Here is an 18,275-nt window from a genome sequence, read left to right on the forward strand (position 1 = left end):
GAAGCCTCATTACATTCCAGTGTAATAAACTCTTCTGTGTCTTCAACCTCTTCATCAAGTATTCCCCCCAAGGTTGTGCTTTCACTGAAATCTAGCCCTACCCAAAGGACTCCACCTGCTTGTTTTATCATCCTTCCGTTTTTGAAGTGTTCTCCTCTCTCACTGCTCTTTGCTACCAATCATTGGTTACTACTTCCTTGCTCACTGAAGATTTTTAGTATTAGATGCAAAGTCTTTCTTTCCAGTCAGTTATGACTTTCAATGTGGGTAACTTTGACATGGATGAGTTTACCAACAACCTGGCCTCAAAGTTCTTTGATCTTTTCTTCCATCTTTCAAATATCCTCATCCACAAGCTCTTTCAGCAGCCCCTTTCCCATGACATAACCCTAAACCTTGTCACCAAGAACATCTCTTCCCCTAGAATCTTAAACCTCAATGTACCTTGCTCTGTCCACAAGATAGCTTGCTCCAAGATTTGCTCTTGATTACCTACATCTGTTTAGCTTCATCAAGACCTCAGCCCTATCCAGTCTAGACCCTATTATGCAGTGCTTTCTGAGAGTACTCTGTAATTATGGAAATGTTCTATATTTCTGCCAATTGATATAGTAGTCACCAGCTACCATAGCCATTCAACACTCAGCTAGTGTGTCTGAGAAACTGAACTTTTCATCTTACTTAATTTTAACTAATTTAAATTTAAATAGCCACATGGAACTGGTGGCTACTATGTTGGCGAGCACAATGATAGTATATATTTTCAATCACTCTCTTGTGAGCAACTTCAGTAAACTTGCCCCTTTGTGCAGATTTCATTTATTTTTGATCTACATATCTGGGTTTTTTTTGTTTGTTTGTTTGTTTTAAGGGCCACACCTGTGGCATATGGAGGTTCCCAGGCTAGGGCTTGAATCATTGCCTACGCCACAGCCTCAGCAATGCAGGATCCGAGCTGCATCTGTGACCTACAACACAGCTCACAGCAGTGCTGGGTCCTTAACCCACTGACCAAGGCCAGGGATTGAACCTGCCTCCTCCTGGATGCTAGTCAGATTCGTTACCTGCTGAGCCATGATGGGAACTCATACATATCTGTTCTTATAACTGAATGTTTGAGCACTCCTGGAAGAAATTATTCTCTTGTTCAGGCTGATGACGTTACAAATCTGTAGTCTCTAGTTCCACTTAACTTGGCTTCTGGGCTGTTCACCCTGCTCATCACCCTCTCCTTTCCTCACAACAGTTACTTCAGCAGTAGCCTTTGCTACCACTTTTGGTTTCTCTTTCTCTTAGAGTCAAACTCTCTGAAAGAATAAGCAGCAGTTGTTGCCTCTTGGCCCTTACCCTGCCAACCTCTGTCCCCACCTCTCTGCTGAGACATCCCTGGCAAATATATTTAGGGGCTTCCCCCCCATTGCCAAATGTAGAAATCTTTTAAAACCTCATCTTTTTGACCACACTGTTGAATGCCACACTGTTGGCCATTCCTCCTTCTTGAAACTTTGTTCTTTCCCAATCTCTGATATCCTGGTCACTTTTATCTGATCACCCTTTAAATGGTGACTAGGGCAGGGATGGTTCTCCAGAAGTTTACATGGCTGAGATGATATTTCTGTTAAGACTAGCTTTAAAATTGGTACAAGCACTATGGAAAACTGTTTGGAGGTTCCTCATAAAACAAAAAATAGAGCTACCATATGATCCAGAAATCCTATTCCTGGGGCATATATCTGGACAAAACTTTCATTGAAAAAGATACATGCACCCCTGTGTTCATAGCAGCACTATTCACAATAACCAAGACATGGAAACAACCTAAATGTCCATCAACAGATGGCTGGATTAAGAAGATGTGGTACATATACACAATGGAATACTACTCAACCATAAAAAGAACTAATGCCATTTGTGGCAACGTGGATGCAACTAGAGATTCTCATACTAAGTGAGGTAAGTCAGAAAGAGAAAGACAAATACCATATGATATCACTTATATGTGGAATCTAAAATGTGACACACATGAACCTATCTGCAGAACAGAAACAGACTCACAATGAAAACAGACTTGTGGTTGTCAAGGGGGAGGAGGGAGAGAGTGGGATGGATGGGGAGTTTGGTGTTGGGAGATGCAAACTATTATATTTAGAATGAATAAGCAATGAGGTCCTGCTCTATAGCACAGGGAACTGTGTCCCATCTCTTGAGATAGAATATGACAGGGGATGATATGAGGAAAAGAATGTGTATATATGTATGACTGGGTCACTTTGCTGTACAGTAGAATTTGGCACAACATTGTAAATCAACTATACTGTAATAAAAAATATGAAAAAAGACTATCTTTGCTCTAATTTCATGTTCACCATGGATCCCATTATAGATATAGATATACATATACATATATATATAATTATGTATATTTATATATTATAGAAATATATCTGTATGTTTTATAAAATGTATAACATACTGTTTCATAAAATATAATCTATTAAAATATAAGAAGCATCATATAATGTAAAATGTAAAGGTAAATGTAAAACACATCAGTACATGTCAAAAAATTCAGCTCCTGTAAAAGTCCAGACCATCAGACTACACCACCCGCTGCCCATCATTGTTATTTTTAATCCATCTCCCTCTTAGGAACCCTGTTTATTCACTGAAGATCTGAGGACCTGGCCTGTTGCCATCTTCTCCGTCACTGCCCCTGCCTAGGCTATTTCAGCCTCTTGGACACAGTGCCCAGCTCCTCACTTTCTTGTCCTCTTTTCCTCCACTATCTTGTGGTCCATTCTACCCCAGCCATCTCCTCCCTAGGCCAGACCTTAGACCCTATGTTACCACTGTACCTCCTAGAAACTCCTAATATCAAGCACCTCACCTTGTGGCTACCACCTCTTTTCTTTTCATTTTATTCTTTCTCCTACCACCACTCCATCAATTTTTCCACCTCACTGGTATTTATTATGAATGGGAACATTTCCCTCTGTATCTGCAGATACTACCCTAGGCTAAGCCTCCATTACTTCTTGATTGGATAATTGCAATTGCCTCCTAACTGATCTCCCTACTTCCATCTTTGTCACCAAGTTCACTTCCTCAAACCCAAATGATCCTTAAAAATATGTCTCAGATGATCTAACCTTTCTGTTCAAAAGTCTCTGCTGGCTTCCCACCACTCTGCAAATTATATCCAAATGCTTTTCCATCACCCTCAGGATTATACACCCAATCCTTCCAGTGACCTACAAGATCTTCTCTAATCTGGTCCTTGGTACCTTTCAGATTTCTTCCCTTCACTTACTCTGCCCCTGCCATACTGGCTTCCTTGCCATTCCTCCAAAAGGCCAGGCATACTCTATCTCAAGCCCTCCCCACATCAGACTTGTTGCACAGCCAAGAAGGTGTTGCAGTTTCTGAAAGGAATTGCAGTCCATGACTTGGCCCCCCAGCCAGTCATGCTCTTTCACATATTTACATCTGTGACTCAGACATTTTGGTTCTCTGGATTCTTTATTTGGGGGCTTGAGCAGAGGTCTTCTTCAGGTGCCTCTGCTGAGGCCACCTTATGGTAGGAAGTAAGCAAAACCTTGGAGACACTTTTCCTCTTGAAGACTTTTCCCCACTGACCCCTCACCCATGCCCCCTTGTCCTTCCCTTCCACCTCTGTCTGAAGTCAATAAAACTGCTGGAGTCTTTTGTTTGGGGCTCCCTCAAAAGTGAGAAGACCCCCCCCGCCCCATGTCTTTGCTCATTCACCTGATCCTTGACTAGTGAACTGCACAGAGAGAGAAATAAAAGTATGGAAGAACAGGTTAAGAGTCATGAAGAATTAGTCTGAGAAGCTCTAGCAGTTTCTAGAAGGAGAGAATGGGAGGAATAGTAGATAAACAACATTTAAAGAGATAAAAAGGAGTTCCTGTTGTGGTGCAGCGGAAACAAATCTGACCAGTATCCGTGAGGATGAGGGTTTAATCCCTGGCCTCAATCAGTAGGTCGGGGATCCAGGGTTGCTGTGAGCTGTGGCATAGGTTGCGGATGTGGCTTGTATCCCAAGTTGCTGTGGCTGTGGTGTAGGCTCGCAGCTGCAGCTCTGAGTCACCTCCTTTCCTGGGAACTTCCATATGCTGCGGGTGCAACCGTAAAAAGGCAAAAAAAAAAAAAAAAAAAAAAAAAAAAAAAGAGGGAGATAGAGATAAGATTGTGAATATTCAAAGCTTAGAAAGACATGAGTCCTCAGATAAAAAGTGCATTCTAAATACCAAAGATAAATGAAAATAAATCCACACCTAGAAATACTGTGGTGAAGCTGCTAAATTAAAAGCACAAAACATTTTTTCAAATTTACAAAGAAATGGATTGATTCTTTTCATTCTTTAAAAAATGAAGAAAGAATACCCACAAAACAATGACAATTAGAATGAAAGCTTCTTAGCAACCATAAACCAAAGACAACAGGGCAATAACTTCTGAGTGAATAAAACACAGACATATACACAAATAAAGCAAATTGTAGCATTTCAACTCAAGGGACTAATACAATTTCAAAAATTTTAAAAATAGAAAGCATTTTGAAATTGGAGAAAGTATGTATGAAACTGTTCAATCAAACATACTCAAGGATTTGCATATACATTGTGATCGCAACTATATATGACTATTTTTATTCTCTTGTCCGTTACATTGTATTAAGAACCGGAAGAGTGATTTTTTTAAAGGGTGGAGGGAGTTGAATATTTTTTAATAGAGACAGCTGTAGGGAGGAAGAATATAAGAAAGAGTAAAAATGAAACCAAGAATAGGTAAATACTCTATTGTGGTGAAAGAGTTTTCACAATTTTGAGTTCCTGGAACTTGGCTCTCTGACCACTGATTGCTATAAAGGAAGGGCTACCACTGTTTTTGTTTCCTTAAGTCTCAACACTACTGAGGGGGCCAAAATCCCAAGTTACACATTCTGGAAAGGGTATTAAGATCTCTTACAAAGGAAAAACAAGCCACAGTCTCTCAAACTCTTGCTCCTTCCAAAGCAGTCTGTCTGCCATTGGAGCCTCTCTATTCCGCAGAAATTTTACTGTTACTCCGCACTTACCTATGCGGTGACCATCTTCTACTATATTAACTTGTCTGACAGTCCATTCTCTTTGGAGCCTACTAAATTACTAAAATAATCAACCACTTTGGGAATAAGATAATCCCTACTGGGAAGCATACAGGTATTCTAAAGGCCCCTAAAACAGTAGCTTAACCCAAAAGAATGACTCCAATAGGAGAACTCTTAGGCTCCATGACAATTCTTTGGTAATTTGGGAATTGGGTCTGAACTATCCATTTGCTTCTGTGATTTTAATGACCACTATCAACAGCACAGGAAGTGGGCATCAAAGTAATCATATAAACATAATTTTCATGCAACCATCCATGTAAGAACTTGCAAAAATTTGTGGCGGGGGCGGGGGGACAGTGGACCTTTACACCAGATATGAAATGAGGGTTTGAGCCAATTTTATATAAATCTTAAAGTGAAGGAAGACCCCCCATCTATACTTCAGGTACATTAACTGAACCAAAGGTATTAGTCAAGAGAAATGAGAAGCTCTAGGATCTAGAGAGTCCCCCAGACAAGAAGAGAACAACCATCAAAAGACAAACTAGGAAGAAAATTCCTCCTGATGTGTGAGTTACTGATTTTCCAAATCAGCCTGGCTCCAGCTTTAAATGTTACTGGAGGTTTGGGATAACAGCCAATAGGGATTAACAGTTAGAGGTGCCTTTGCAAGTGGCACTTCGACACTCCTGTAGCTTTATAAATACGAAGCACAAATTATAATTGAATTCTGCAAGGTCATGGCTGCCTTCTCGCCTTTTTAGGTTTTTGTTTTGTTTTGTTTTTTGGGATTTTTTTTTTTCTTTTTTGTCTTTTTGCCATTTCTAGGGCTGCTTCTGCAGCATATTGAGGTTCCCAGCTAGGGGTCTAATCAGAGCTGTAGCCACCGGCCTACACCAGAGCCACAGCAACTCGGGATCTGAGCCACGTCTGCAATCTATACCACAGCTCATGGCAACGCCAGATCCTTAACCCGCTGAGCAAGGCCAGGGATCAAACCTGCAACCTCATGGTTCCTAATCGGATTCGTTAACCACTGAGCCATGACAGGAACTCCTCGCCTTTTTAGATTTTAACTCTCATCCAATTTTCACCTCCTGGGCAGAGCCAACAACAGCAATGTCTCATTTCCATGACTAGGGGAGGACACAAAACATATGGGGGGGGGGAGAAACAGAATTATTTCTCTGTACTGTTTTATCTCTGCTGTCAAATGAGTTAGGCAGCCCTGCATTTTTGCTGTGGATTATCTGGGCTGATTGCGTCTCCTTTCACCCTTTGGATGCCTATCTATGGGCAGGTCACTGCTCAGACCAGTAAACAGGGGTGTGCCCAGAGAAGAAAGCTAAAATTCAAATGGACTCTTTTTCATCCTTTAAAAAAGAACGGAATCTGTTTTGTTGGTGGTGGTGGTGGTGAGTTAAAGTTACAATATTAATAACTCTCTTTTCAGAATTTAGGAAGTATCCAGTTTCAAACTCAAGACAAGGGTAAAAGTGACACCTGCATTCAGTTTTGATAAGGTCTCACAACTTTACTCTCACTTTTCATGCGGGAGTCAGAAAGTTCGCTGGGGTGGGGAAAGATGGTATCTTAATTCAGACTTTTCTGAAAATTTGTCTCCAGGTCATTTTTCTTTCTTCTCTCCCCAGTCCTAAGAACTGGGCTGGTCACTCTGATAAGAAGGGCTCAGGCTCAGGCTGTAGGGATAGCTGAGGTGTCAGCTGCAGGAAAGCTGGAGGGATGTACCTGGTGGGGAACTTGTGAACTTGGCTGAGGCATTAAGTCACATTATCCACCAAAGTTGTTTGGGTCCCCAAGGAACAAATCCTATGTACTATGGATAGTTCCCTGGCCAGACTTAGAGAAATAGCATAAGGTCAAGGTGAAGTGAATCTATACTGTTGGCTGTGAATCTAAGCTGTGCTTCTTCTTAGCAGTATTGTCTTATGCAAATTACTTAACCTCTCTGGGCTTTCATTTGCACATCTGTAAAAATGGGGAGTCATAACAAGACCAAAGCAGAGAGTTATGATAATGTTTAAGGGAGTTAATATTTATGAAATGCTTAGAACAGTAAGTGCTATTTTATGTATGTGTCAAATAAATAAAATAGTACATGGACTGGGAAGGGGTTCCTGCTGGGTAAAAAAGTTCTCCAAAGTTTTATATTCTCCCCTTTCTCTGGTGCTCTTGCTTACATATACCTTCTACCTCCCCAAGAGCTAAGGTAGCAAGAGCCCTTCCAGGAGCCCTGGAAAGTGGAAGCACCTATTAAGTCAGTGAAGTGATGAAGTGGCCCGTTAGCACATCTATAGCACAGATTCAACAAGCTCCATGGTGCTAAGCAGAAAACACATCACAAAAGGCCTGTCCCAGCCAGCATCGATCTGAGGGAGTGTCCTGACTCCTGTCACCCACAGCAGGGATGAGAACAGTGGCCAAGGGTTTGGTGTGTGGCCATCAGGGGGAGGTGAAGTCATGGCCCGGCTAGTTAGTCAGGGGCTGTCAGTGCACTGCTGTAGGCTCGGCTCCCCTCCCCATTTGCTGCACACCTGGACCAGACCAGGTACCTTACCTCTCAGTGCTGAGGGTAGGGAAAGCCAAGCAGCAGGAGGGGGTGAGCCGGGAAAAACTAAAGGCTCCCAGTCAGAGGATGAGTGGCAGGAACCTTGACTAACCCCAGTTTACAGGTGAAGAAACTGAAACTTAGACAAAAGCAGCAAACAGGGAAGATCTGAGTTTTGTGAGGCCTGACACTTCTAAAATATCTTTCGGTGGGAAAGTCTCTTTTAAGAAAAAAGAATCCAGAACGCAAAATAAAATGCCCATGGCCACAACTTGGTCACTTAACGGGGAGAATGCGATGGAGAGAAATGTCGCAGTGGAGAGAGACAGTGGCCTTAACTACTTGCGGTTAAAACAACTTCCGTATGAAAATATTACCAAGGCTTGAGACACGTGGCCACACTGTTAGGGTCCCACCTGGGGTCCTAGAAGGGCTTGGAAACAGCTAAGCAAATGAGGAGCCCCTTGGCTTCATGTAAATCAGCCAATGTGATTAGCTGAGGGTCACAGAGCAGGTGGTAGCAGGGCTGGGTTTCTTGATCCTCCCAGGAAGCAGTGCCATCTATCATCTATAGGCACAGGCTGGTGGAGAGGGCAACAGGGAGGAGGGGGAAGGTAGGGAACAAGGAAACCACTGGTCCCTACTGGAAGGAAACTTTTAGAAGCCCGTCAGCTATTTCCTAAAAGCCCGAGAATGTCAGAAATGGGCGCAGAGGAGCAGAAGAAACCTCAGGCATATCAGAGTAGGGGCCTTCCCCCAGCTCCCCAGGCACCCCAGACAGGCCCGTCTACCCTCCTTGGTGCATCCAGAAGCACGGGTGTGAGCTGTCAGAGGAGGAGGACGCACAGAAGGGGTAGGACTCCCTCTCAGGTCGGGCCTGCCATCAGCCGAGATACTCGTTCTCAGTCGCCATGCTTCCTTCCCCAGAAAGGTCTTTCTTGGGTGTGGTGTTGTGAATGGTAGCAAGGGAGGAAAACGAGTAAAACCCACCAAGTCTCAAGCCCCCAGCTTGCAAGTCAGGCTGGTCGGGAGACAGTGGGAGGATTCTAGGATTTTACAAAGCCAAAGAGTGCTTACCAGAGAGCAGGAGGACCATCCCAACGAGAATGTTTCTCAGTCCCATAGTGCTGGAGGTAAAAAAAGAAAACCTTGATTAGGAAATGAAACCGAAACCAAAATAGGACAAATGGAGTCTCAAATTCACTGAGGTCCACGGGTGTGGCAGAGATCGTACTCTGTACTCACCAAACCCATTTTCTTTTCCTTCTGGCCCCACAGACACGCCCTACTTCCTAGAACTACCCCCACCCTGCTGGAAGTTTGGTGGGCCATGTGACTGAGTTTTGGCCAGTCAGATTGTGAGCAGAGATGATGGGTGTTATTTCCAGATCCCAGGCTAAGGCCTCCTCCCTCTTGCCTCCTCTCCCTGCTTTCTTGGGTGCAACAGACCCAGAGGAGGGGTCCAGGGGCTTAGAAGATGGCAAAGCTAGTTTGCTGAAGAAATTAATAAAGCAGCTCTTGACACCGCCCCACAAAAAAAAAAAAAAACTTTTATTGTGTTAAGCTTATAAACTTTGATGGGTTATTTACTGCAGTTTGTAGCATTATTTATCTTAACTAGTCAATGAGCAAGGGGTGGGGGCCACACTGAAAATATTTGTGTTTTCAAGACTGGTACTCTAACCCCTGAACTACAGAGCCAACCTGTAGTATTTATGCATAGAAATAAACTTTTTTTTTGACATTCCTGAAATTTTCAAACTAATGTGCTCAAAAATCATCTTGGGAAGGCATGTGAAAGCAATTTCCTGGGCCTTGTCCACAGAATTCCGATTTCGTAGCGTCAGTAAAACTCATGTCTGACAAACTCACAGGGGATAATGATGGCACTGGCCCAAGACCCCACTTGGAGAACCACTGCACCAGATGGTTCACTTAATCCATGTGATGGAGCCAAGGAAAATGATGGGCATTGCTTTGTAACCTCCATCCTCTCTTTCTTCTCTTGCCCTCCATCTTTCTTCATTCATCCACTTACTCTGACTTAGACCAAAAAGGCCATAGAGTGCCTTACGGAGAAGCACAGAATAGGAAAGATGATCAACATTACAAACCAAATGAAGGGACACAAAACAGAGCCTAGTGCAAGGCCGGTGCTAAATATTTGCCACAGAAATCTACCCACCTTGCTCAATGTGGATCACAAGTTTGGCTTGTAGCTTTTTAACAGAGTGAAAAGGAAAAGCTGATGGGTGAGTTAATTTATAGATCTGGCATGAGATTAAAAACAAACCAGTCCTGGGAGTTCCCGTGGTGGTGCAGTGGAAACAAATCCGACTAGGAACCATGAAGTCGTGGGTTCAATCCCTGGCCTCACTCAGTGGGTTAAGGATCTGGCATTGCTGTGAACTGTGGTATAGGTTGCAGATGTGGCTCCGATCCTGAGTTGCTGTGGCTGTGGTCTAGGCCAGCAGCTACAGCTCCGATTGGACCCCTAGCCTGGGTACCTCCATATGCTGTGGGTTCAGCCCTTAAACAAGCAAACAAACAAACAAACAACAACAACAACAAAACAGTCCTCAGGGGAAGAGGCACAGCTATTCCTGACCTGACCCAATAGCAGAAATTTTTTCCTTGGGGTGATTTGTCTAAAAGTCATCTCTGATAACTGAGGGCTATGCTAGACCCTCTTCCTCTCTATTCCCATAGCACAAAGCACAGGCCTTTGGGCTAAAAGTGTTTCTTTATGTTTCTTACCTTCTAGATTCTAACATCTTTTTTTTTTTACCTAAATTTTTTGAATAAGTCATACCTGCATATGGTACTAAATTAATTAATTCATTAAGTAATTATCTTTTCGGCTGCACTCATGGCACAGGGAAGTTCCCCAGGCTAGGGATCAACTCTAAGCCTCAACTGTGACCTCCACTACAGCTGTGGCAATGCTGGGTCCATAATCCACTGTGCCAGGCCAGGGATCAGACCTGCGCTGCTACAGAGATAACACCAATCTTTAACCCGCTGTGCCACAGCAGAAACTTCTGGTACTAAATTTAAACTGTAAAGATGATAAATAGAAAGCAGTTCCCTTCCAGTCCTGGCCCCTAGCAGTCTGGTTTTCCCCCATAGAAATAACTGGAGTGACAGCTTAACAGTTTCTTGCCTCTACTTGCAGTTAGTTTAGGCAAAGCAAAATGAAAACAGAGATCCATATTCTTTTTTCATTTTATTTTAAAACACAAATGTTAGCATGCTATAACACAGTTTCACACACTAAACACTCCCTGGGGGATTGTTCTCTATCAGCACGTATTGAATATCCTCCTTCTCACAGTTGCATATTATTATGGTGTGTTCTATCAGTTAATACTAATGTATTTTACCACCACCTATCAATGGACATTTAGGTTTTTCCAATCTTCTGCTGCCATAAAAACCCTTGATCATATGTCAAATCACATATGTGGGAATAAGCTATCTTCCTAGAAGCAGAATTGCTTGACCAAAGTTCAAAGGGTAATTGCAATTTTAATCTTCATGGATACTGAAAAAGTATTCTCCCCAAAAATTTGATGTTTATTCTTCCACCAATAAAACATGAGTGTGCTTATATTCATGTTAGCTTTTACCATCAAAGATTTCTAATTTGAGATCTTTACCAATGGGGAAGGTTAAAATGACATCTCATTGTAATTCCTAAAAGTTCCTTTTTGTTGCCATGAAATGCACATAATATAAAACTTACCATCTTACTTCATTTTTAAGTGCGTGGTGGTATTAAATATGTTTACATTGGTCTGCAACCATCACCACCACCCATCTCCAGAACTCTTTTTATCTTGCAAAACTGAAACTCCACATCCATTAAATTCTAACTCCACATTCTCACTCACCCCCCCCCCATCTCTGGAAATTATTATTCTGTCTTCTGCCTCCATGAATTTAAATTCTCTCATTACCTCATATAAGTGGAATCAAATAGTATTTGTCATTTTGTGTCTGGCTTATTTCCCTTAGCATAGTGTATTCAAAGTTTAACCATGTTGTTGCATGTGTCAGAATTTCCTTCCTTTCTAAGGCTGAATAACATTCCATTGTATGTATGCACCACATTGTATTTATCTGTTCAACTGTTGATGGACATTTGAGTTGCTTCCCCTTCTGGCTGTTGTGAACAGTGCTATGATCATGGGTGTGTAGGTATCTCTGTGAGACCTTGCTTTCATTTCTTTTGGGTATATACTCAAAAGTGGAATTACTAGATCACATGGTAATTCTATTTTTAATTTTTTGGGGAACTGCCGTATTGTTTCTTATAGCAGCCGCACCATTTTATATTCCCATTAACTGTGCACAAGAGTTCCAGTTCGCCACATCCTTGCCAACACCTGTTATTTTTTGTATTTTTTCCTTTAGTACTCATCTTAATGGGTATGAGGTAGTTCTCACTGTAATTTTAAAATGGATTTCTTTTATTTTGAGCATGAACATCTTTTCAAGTACATAAGAGATAATACTTCCGGTTCCATGTCTATTTTGTTTGTGTACTGTTAATTTGGGTCTTAGCCTTTTTCTTATTGATTTGTAGAAGCTCTTTTACATTTAAAAGTTAGTGCTAATTAGTAACTAGTTAGTGCTTTGTGACAACGAGCTGAGAATATATTCAGTTATTGAAGCACACAGTAGGAGTTCAATCTGTGAACATCATACTCTCTCCCAATTTCTCTGCCTCCCTTCCAGTGATTTCCTTAGGTCTCAGAGCTCTCACCTTATCTGTTTGGTCAAAGCTGTTAGCACTGTGCACTTCCTCATACTGAGTCACTACCAGCATCCTATTTATTATAGAATCTGAGGACTGGGAACCCTTTGAGTCTAAACTCCCACCTAATGTAGAATTCTTCCATTGTTTGAAAACCAAACATCAGTATGCTTGACCTCATTAAAGATATTTTCCCCCCTGGGGTGATGTATTGTACAGGGACACAAATTCAAAATTATATTTTGCTATAAATTTAATTCAAACAATTACATGAAAACGATACAGCCTTGAGAAATCTTGGATAGATGGTCCCTATATTCACACAGAAGGAAGTCGTCCATACCACGTTTGACATTTCTATTTGGAAACTCTCTTCCCCTGAGTGAGAAACTGCCTCTCCCTAACTTCCTCTCATTGATGGTGGTGCTGTTTTCTCGAACTACACAGAGTAAGCCTAACACATGTCTGTCAAAGCTCTTCAAGGATTTGGGGACAGCAATCATGTTCATCCAGAAAATCCTGGCCCAGCAGTGACATTCCTTAGTAAACTTCACCAACATTAATTTGGAGACTGCCACACCATCCTGGCCAATAATTTAGATGCTTAGTTTGTCAGAAACCCTATTCAAATATAGAGCTAAAACACTTGAGATTGGCTTATAAATGAGACTCTTTTATAAGGTATAAATGCCCTATGTGAAAATTTTCTCTTGCCCCTAGTCATGAAGAGTATGTGAGGTTGGAGGGTTGAATCAGGAAGCTGCTCTTCTTCAATGGCGTTGGCTCTGAAGCAGAGCAGAAATGTCCCTGCTCCCTGAGCAATGAACTCTTAACCACAACCACGAGTCATTGCTTTCTCCAGAGAGCCTGAGAAGTAGAAACTCTTGCTTTTGGAGGGAGAGAGCAAAAAGGGGAATGGGAGAGGAAAGAACCTAAGAATTTACAGGGGGGATTCTCTGAGAGAGATTTCTGTCAACCACGAGCAAAATAAGGGCTGTAAGTGGGTAAACTGGTCAAAAACCTTGAACAAGTAGCTTCCATTTAGCTGGAGGTCCACTCTAGAAACCAAAGAAAAGCACTCAGACACTGCTTTCTCTCACTCTACATGCCTGGCTCATCATAGAACATGAATGAGCATCAGCTGAATGGCTGATTATATTACTGGGCCTCACGATAAGATGAGGTTATTTCTCCCCAGGTTCCAGATGAAGAAACAGCATGTCAGAGAGGTTAAGGAGTGTTCCTAGTCACCTGGCTAGTAAATGACGGTGTTGAGATTTAAGCCCACACAGCCTCTCTGCTGCGTTCTTTTTCGTTTTTTTTAAAGGAAATATTAGTTTAGACATTGTATGAGTTTCATGTGTACAACATTATATTTCCACTTCTGTGTAGGCTACAGCATGCTCACCACCAAAAATTTAGTTTCTCTCCATCCCTCACTGTGTTCTTTTTTAGTACCAATGTTGTTCCTTTAAAACTTCCAGCTGGTTTCAGATGTGCTATAGGAGCAAGTGAAAAGGATCCCAATTCTATCCACTCTCAGGGGAGCAGGGGAGCAGCATATCCCAGGCCAGGTGGGATGGTGGTTCTTGGAATCACAGTGGGGCCCTCAAGGGGACAGGCTGAGATGGGGTAGGAGGGTGCCATAAGTGTCCCTTTGCATCAGGGAAATTTCTGACCTGAGCTGCCATTCACTCCACAAATACTGCTGAGCACCGGTTATGTGTCAGGCAGAGAACACTCCTTTCCACTCCAACCCTGGACAGGTAATCAGCTTCTTGGAATGAGTTGACCTCCAGACACAGGTGACTGTGTTTCAGCTAAGCCTTACCCAGAAAAGCTTGGGAACTACAGCGATTGGGGCAGGAAAAGGAGGGAGTCAAGGAGAGCATTTTGCATTTCAGTCTGAAGGAGGATGTGGGATCTAGTTCAGGGAAAAGGCAGTATGCAGGGATGTGGCATGGTGGTGGCCAGGCATGAGGTGGGAGAGGAGAGTACAGATATGATGACACAGGAAGTGAGAGGATTCCAAGGCAGAAGTTGGGGAGCAAAACAATGAAGTTCCCTATTTCACAACTTTGTCTAGAATAAAAGTGATCAGGGAACCAGGGAAAATGCTGATAGGTTTGCTGGAAGGTCATTCATTGAGACCATCTTCTACATTGGCCCGGAGCTTGAATGGTAGTTACTTTGTGGACACTCTGTCCTCCTTTTTAGTGCTGGGTCAGGGACAAGGCCTACACATCTTTACACTACCCCGCAACCTCTAGAACAAGCCTGACACTGAGTAAATTCACTACATGCTGGGAATATAACAGTGAGCAAAACCAGAAAGAGCTCCTCTTCCTGTGGTTGCTTAGAGTTTGGTAGAGGAGCAAGGCAAGGATCATACAAATAAATGTAAAATTACAGTGATGACAAGTGCTACAGGGGAGAGGTTCGTGGTACTTTGAAGGCTCTGCACTGAGATTTGAAGAATGATGTGGGGAGTTCCCGTTGTGGTGCAGCAGAAATGAATCCAACTAGGAACCAAGAGGTTGCGGGTTCGATCTCTGGCCTTGCTCAGTGGGTTAAGGATCTGGCGTTGCCGTGAGCTGTGGTGTAGGTGGCAGATGTGGCTCAGACCTGGCTTGCTGTGGCTGTGGCATAGGCTGGCAGCTAAAGCTCTGATTCGACCCCTAGTCTGGAAACCTCCATGTGTCACAGGTGCGGCCCTAAAAAGCCAAAAAAAAAAAAAAAAAAAAAAAAAAAAAAAAAAAAAAAGAATGATGTGGTAGATTAAAGATGGACATGTCTTTGCTACTCCTGTCATGAAGAGGTAGAATCTAGTCTCCTCAAGTCTGGGCTGGCCTTAGAGACTTGTCTGACCAATGGAATGCACTGGGAGGGATACTTGGAACTTCTGAGGCTAGATCAAAGGAAGCTTTGCAGCTTCTGTCGTTCTTGGAATACTCTTTCTGGCGCTCTGAGCCACCATGTAAGATGTCCCACTACTGAGACCACCATGCTGGAGGGGACATGTTTAGGTGTTTGGATCAACAGTCCCAGCTGAGCACAGCCTTCCAGCCATCTCTGCCAAGCCACTGGACATGCGAATATGACCTTGGATCCTCTATGTCAGAGGTCAGAAAACTGTAGCCTGCAGATCAAATCAGGCTACCACCTATGTTTACAAATAAAGTTTTATTGAACTATAGCCATTCTCATTTATATAATTATTGTCTATGGCTACAATGGTAGAATTGAGTAACTGTGACATGGATCATGTGGCCTGCAAAGCTGAAAATATTTTCTACCTGGCCTTTTATAGAAAAAAGAAATACTGACCCTTGCTCTAGATAAGCGCTTTCCAATATAAATGTAATGCAAGTCACCTATATAATCTGAAAATGTCTAGTAGCCACAATAAAAAATTTAAAAATAAATAGGTGAAATTAATTTTAATATACATTATTTAATCCAATATTATCATCTCAACATGTAATAAACATAAAAATTATTAATAGATATTTTACATTCTTTTTTCTGTACTAAATCTTCAAAATCTTATGTCTTTATATTCAATTAAGATGAGCTACATTTCAAGTGATCAATAGTTGCATGTGGCTAGAGATTACTGAATTGGATATGGTACCTCTAGACTAGCCCATTCATCAGTTTCATACCATAAAGTGACCTCAGTTGATGCCATGAGGACCAGAAAAGTCTCTCAGAAGTCTGCTCAAATTTCTGACTACCATATTCATTGTCTTAAGATGTTAAATTTGTGATGCAACAATAGGTAAGCAGAACAGATTGAATAGGTGCTAAAGAGGAGAAAGGTTGGGGGTGACTTGGAAGGATGCGAGGCAAAGAGAACAGTGTGTACAAAGGCACTGAGGGCATATGAAAGAAGGCTGATGTGGCTGAAATGAATAGAGAGGTGGGGAACAAGGCTAGAGAGGTTGGTAGTGGCCAGACCATGCTGATCTTGTGGGTTAGTTAAGGATTTGGGTCTGTCTTCTGAGAGAAACTTGCATAGCAGAAGAGTGACATAATCTAAAGTTTGCATTTTGAAGATGACCCTGGCAACTATGTAGCAAATGAATAGTAGGAAACCAAAACACCTGCCAGAAGACCAACCAGTTGGCTACTGTAGTCATTTAAGTGAAAGAAGATGGCCTTTTGATCTAGGGTGGTGGTGGCAAAAGTAGATATTCGAGTAGTATTTAGCATTATAATCAATAGGAAAAGGTGATGGGTTAAATATGGGGATGAGGACAAGGTATTGATTGATTGATTGGTTCATTCATTCAACAACTGAGTGCCAGGAATCTTTTTTGTTTAATAGACTGATACCGTGGTGGATGGTGTAGGGCTCTGTTTTCTACTTTTCACTTTCACATATTTAGTAAAACTATGAATGAAGGCACAGAAATCATACTTCTGCTTTCAGATGTGCAGATGTGCATAAAATTGTGTGCAAGAATGAGCCAGATGGCTATTGGTCAGTTGGTCAGCTGAATTAATTTTTTTTTTTTTTGTCTTTTTGCCTTTTCTAGGGATGCTCCTGCGGCATATGGAGGGGGCCTACACCAGAGCCACAGCAACACCAGATATGAGCCACATCTATGATCTACAGCACAGCTCACAGTAACGCCGGATCCTTAACCCACTGAGCAAGGTCAGGGATCGAACCTGCAAACCTCATGGTTCCTAGTCAGATTCGTTAACCACTGAGCCACGCCGGGAACTCCTGAATTAATATCTATAAACTCCTGAATTAATATCTATAGAGTCTGGTACTAGCATGAGGAATCTCAGGGTATCATACGCATAAGAACTGATTTAAAAAATAGAGAGAAACTCACAGATTTCAAAACCAATCTCATGGTTACCATAGGTGAAACCACTGGGGAGAGGGAAAAATTGGGAGGGTGGGAGTAATACATACAGGCTACTGTATAAAATGGATGATTACTGAGAACATGCTGTATAGCACAGTAAAATCTACTCAATAGTTTGTAATAACCTATATGAGGAAAAAAGAATGCATATATTTATATGTATACTTGATTCACTTTGTTCTACATGAAACTAGTACATCATTGTAAATCAAGTACACTCCAGTAAAATTAAATTTTAAAGAAATCTCAGAGTATTGTAAAGATCTGCGCTTAAGTGAAGTGGAATAAGTAGACAGTAGAGAAATAGCTTATCCGTAGTCAATGTAGAAATCACATAAATAGTAGTGTGGCAAGGCTAAGCAAATGTTAATTTACTCTTCGTGTAGAATGTGGTCACTGTGCTCTGTGCTAATCAGAGCACATCAATTGTGGTGTCACATTCAATGACGTTGGTTATACTTGAATGACAATGGCAAATTAGAATTTATCAAGGGATTCACTAGGGAATAGTGAAAGTGTGTCAAATGAGGAACAGCTAAAAGGCCTGGAGGTAATGAACTTGAAGAAGAGAAGCCTGCAAGTCCCTGATGGCTGTCTGCAAATATTTAAGGGCCCTCCCAAGGGAAGACACATGCACTATTGTTAAAGGGCTAGTAGATCCCATGACTGAAAGTTGTAGGGAGCCAGATCTCACCTTCAGATGATGAAGAACTTTGAATAGTGAGCTATGCCCCAAAATAAGTCTTCCCTGTGAGGTAATGAGCTCCTCATCACCAGAACTGCTCACACAAAAGAGGGGTAAGAATGCAAAGAAGGTATTTTAGGAGAGATTCTTGAATTGGGTGGGTGGTTGCACTCCATAACCTTTTATCTCAGAGCTTCCCATTACATTCTGGGAAAGAGGAAAAACAAAGGAGAAAATTTAGACACACCTCCTTTCCCTGCCCC

At 42.0% G+C, this 18,275-nt stretch overlaps 1 protein-coding gene across 13 annotated transcripts in view; it reads right to left on the reverse strand.

Annotated features, from left to right (window-relative positions):
• CD86 (CD86 molecule) overlaps positions 1-18,275 on the reverse strand; it is a 76,716-nt gene that overhangs the window by 28,390 nt on the left and 30,051 nt on the right. For 8 of the 13 annotated variants that reach the window (XM_084987073.1, XM_005654045.4, XM_005654043.4 and 5 more), the window contains exon 2: positions 8,760-8,809. In XM_084987073.1, coding sequence (XP_084843199.1) covers positions 8,760-8,809 — 50 coding nt within the window. 13 annotated transcript variants of the gene reach the window in all.

This window comes from Sus scrofa, chromosome 13 (assembly GCF_054392235.1).
Source record: "Sus scrofa isolate SSC_HxYL_T2T_F1_AM1 chromosome 13, Sscrofa_HxYL_maternal_Yorkshire_Landrace_v2.0, whole genome shotgun sequence".
Taxonomy (NCBI): Eukaryota; Metazoa; Chordata; class Mammalia; order Artiodactyla; family Suidae; genus Sus; species Sus scrofa.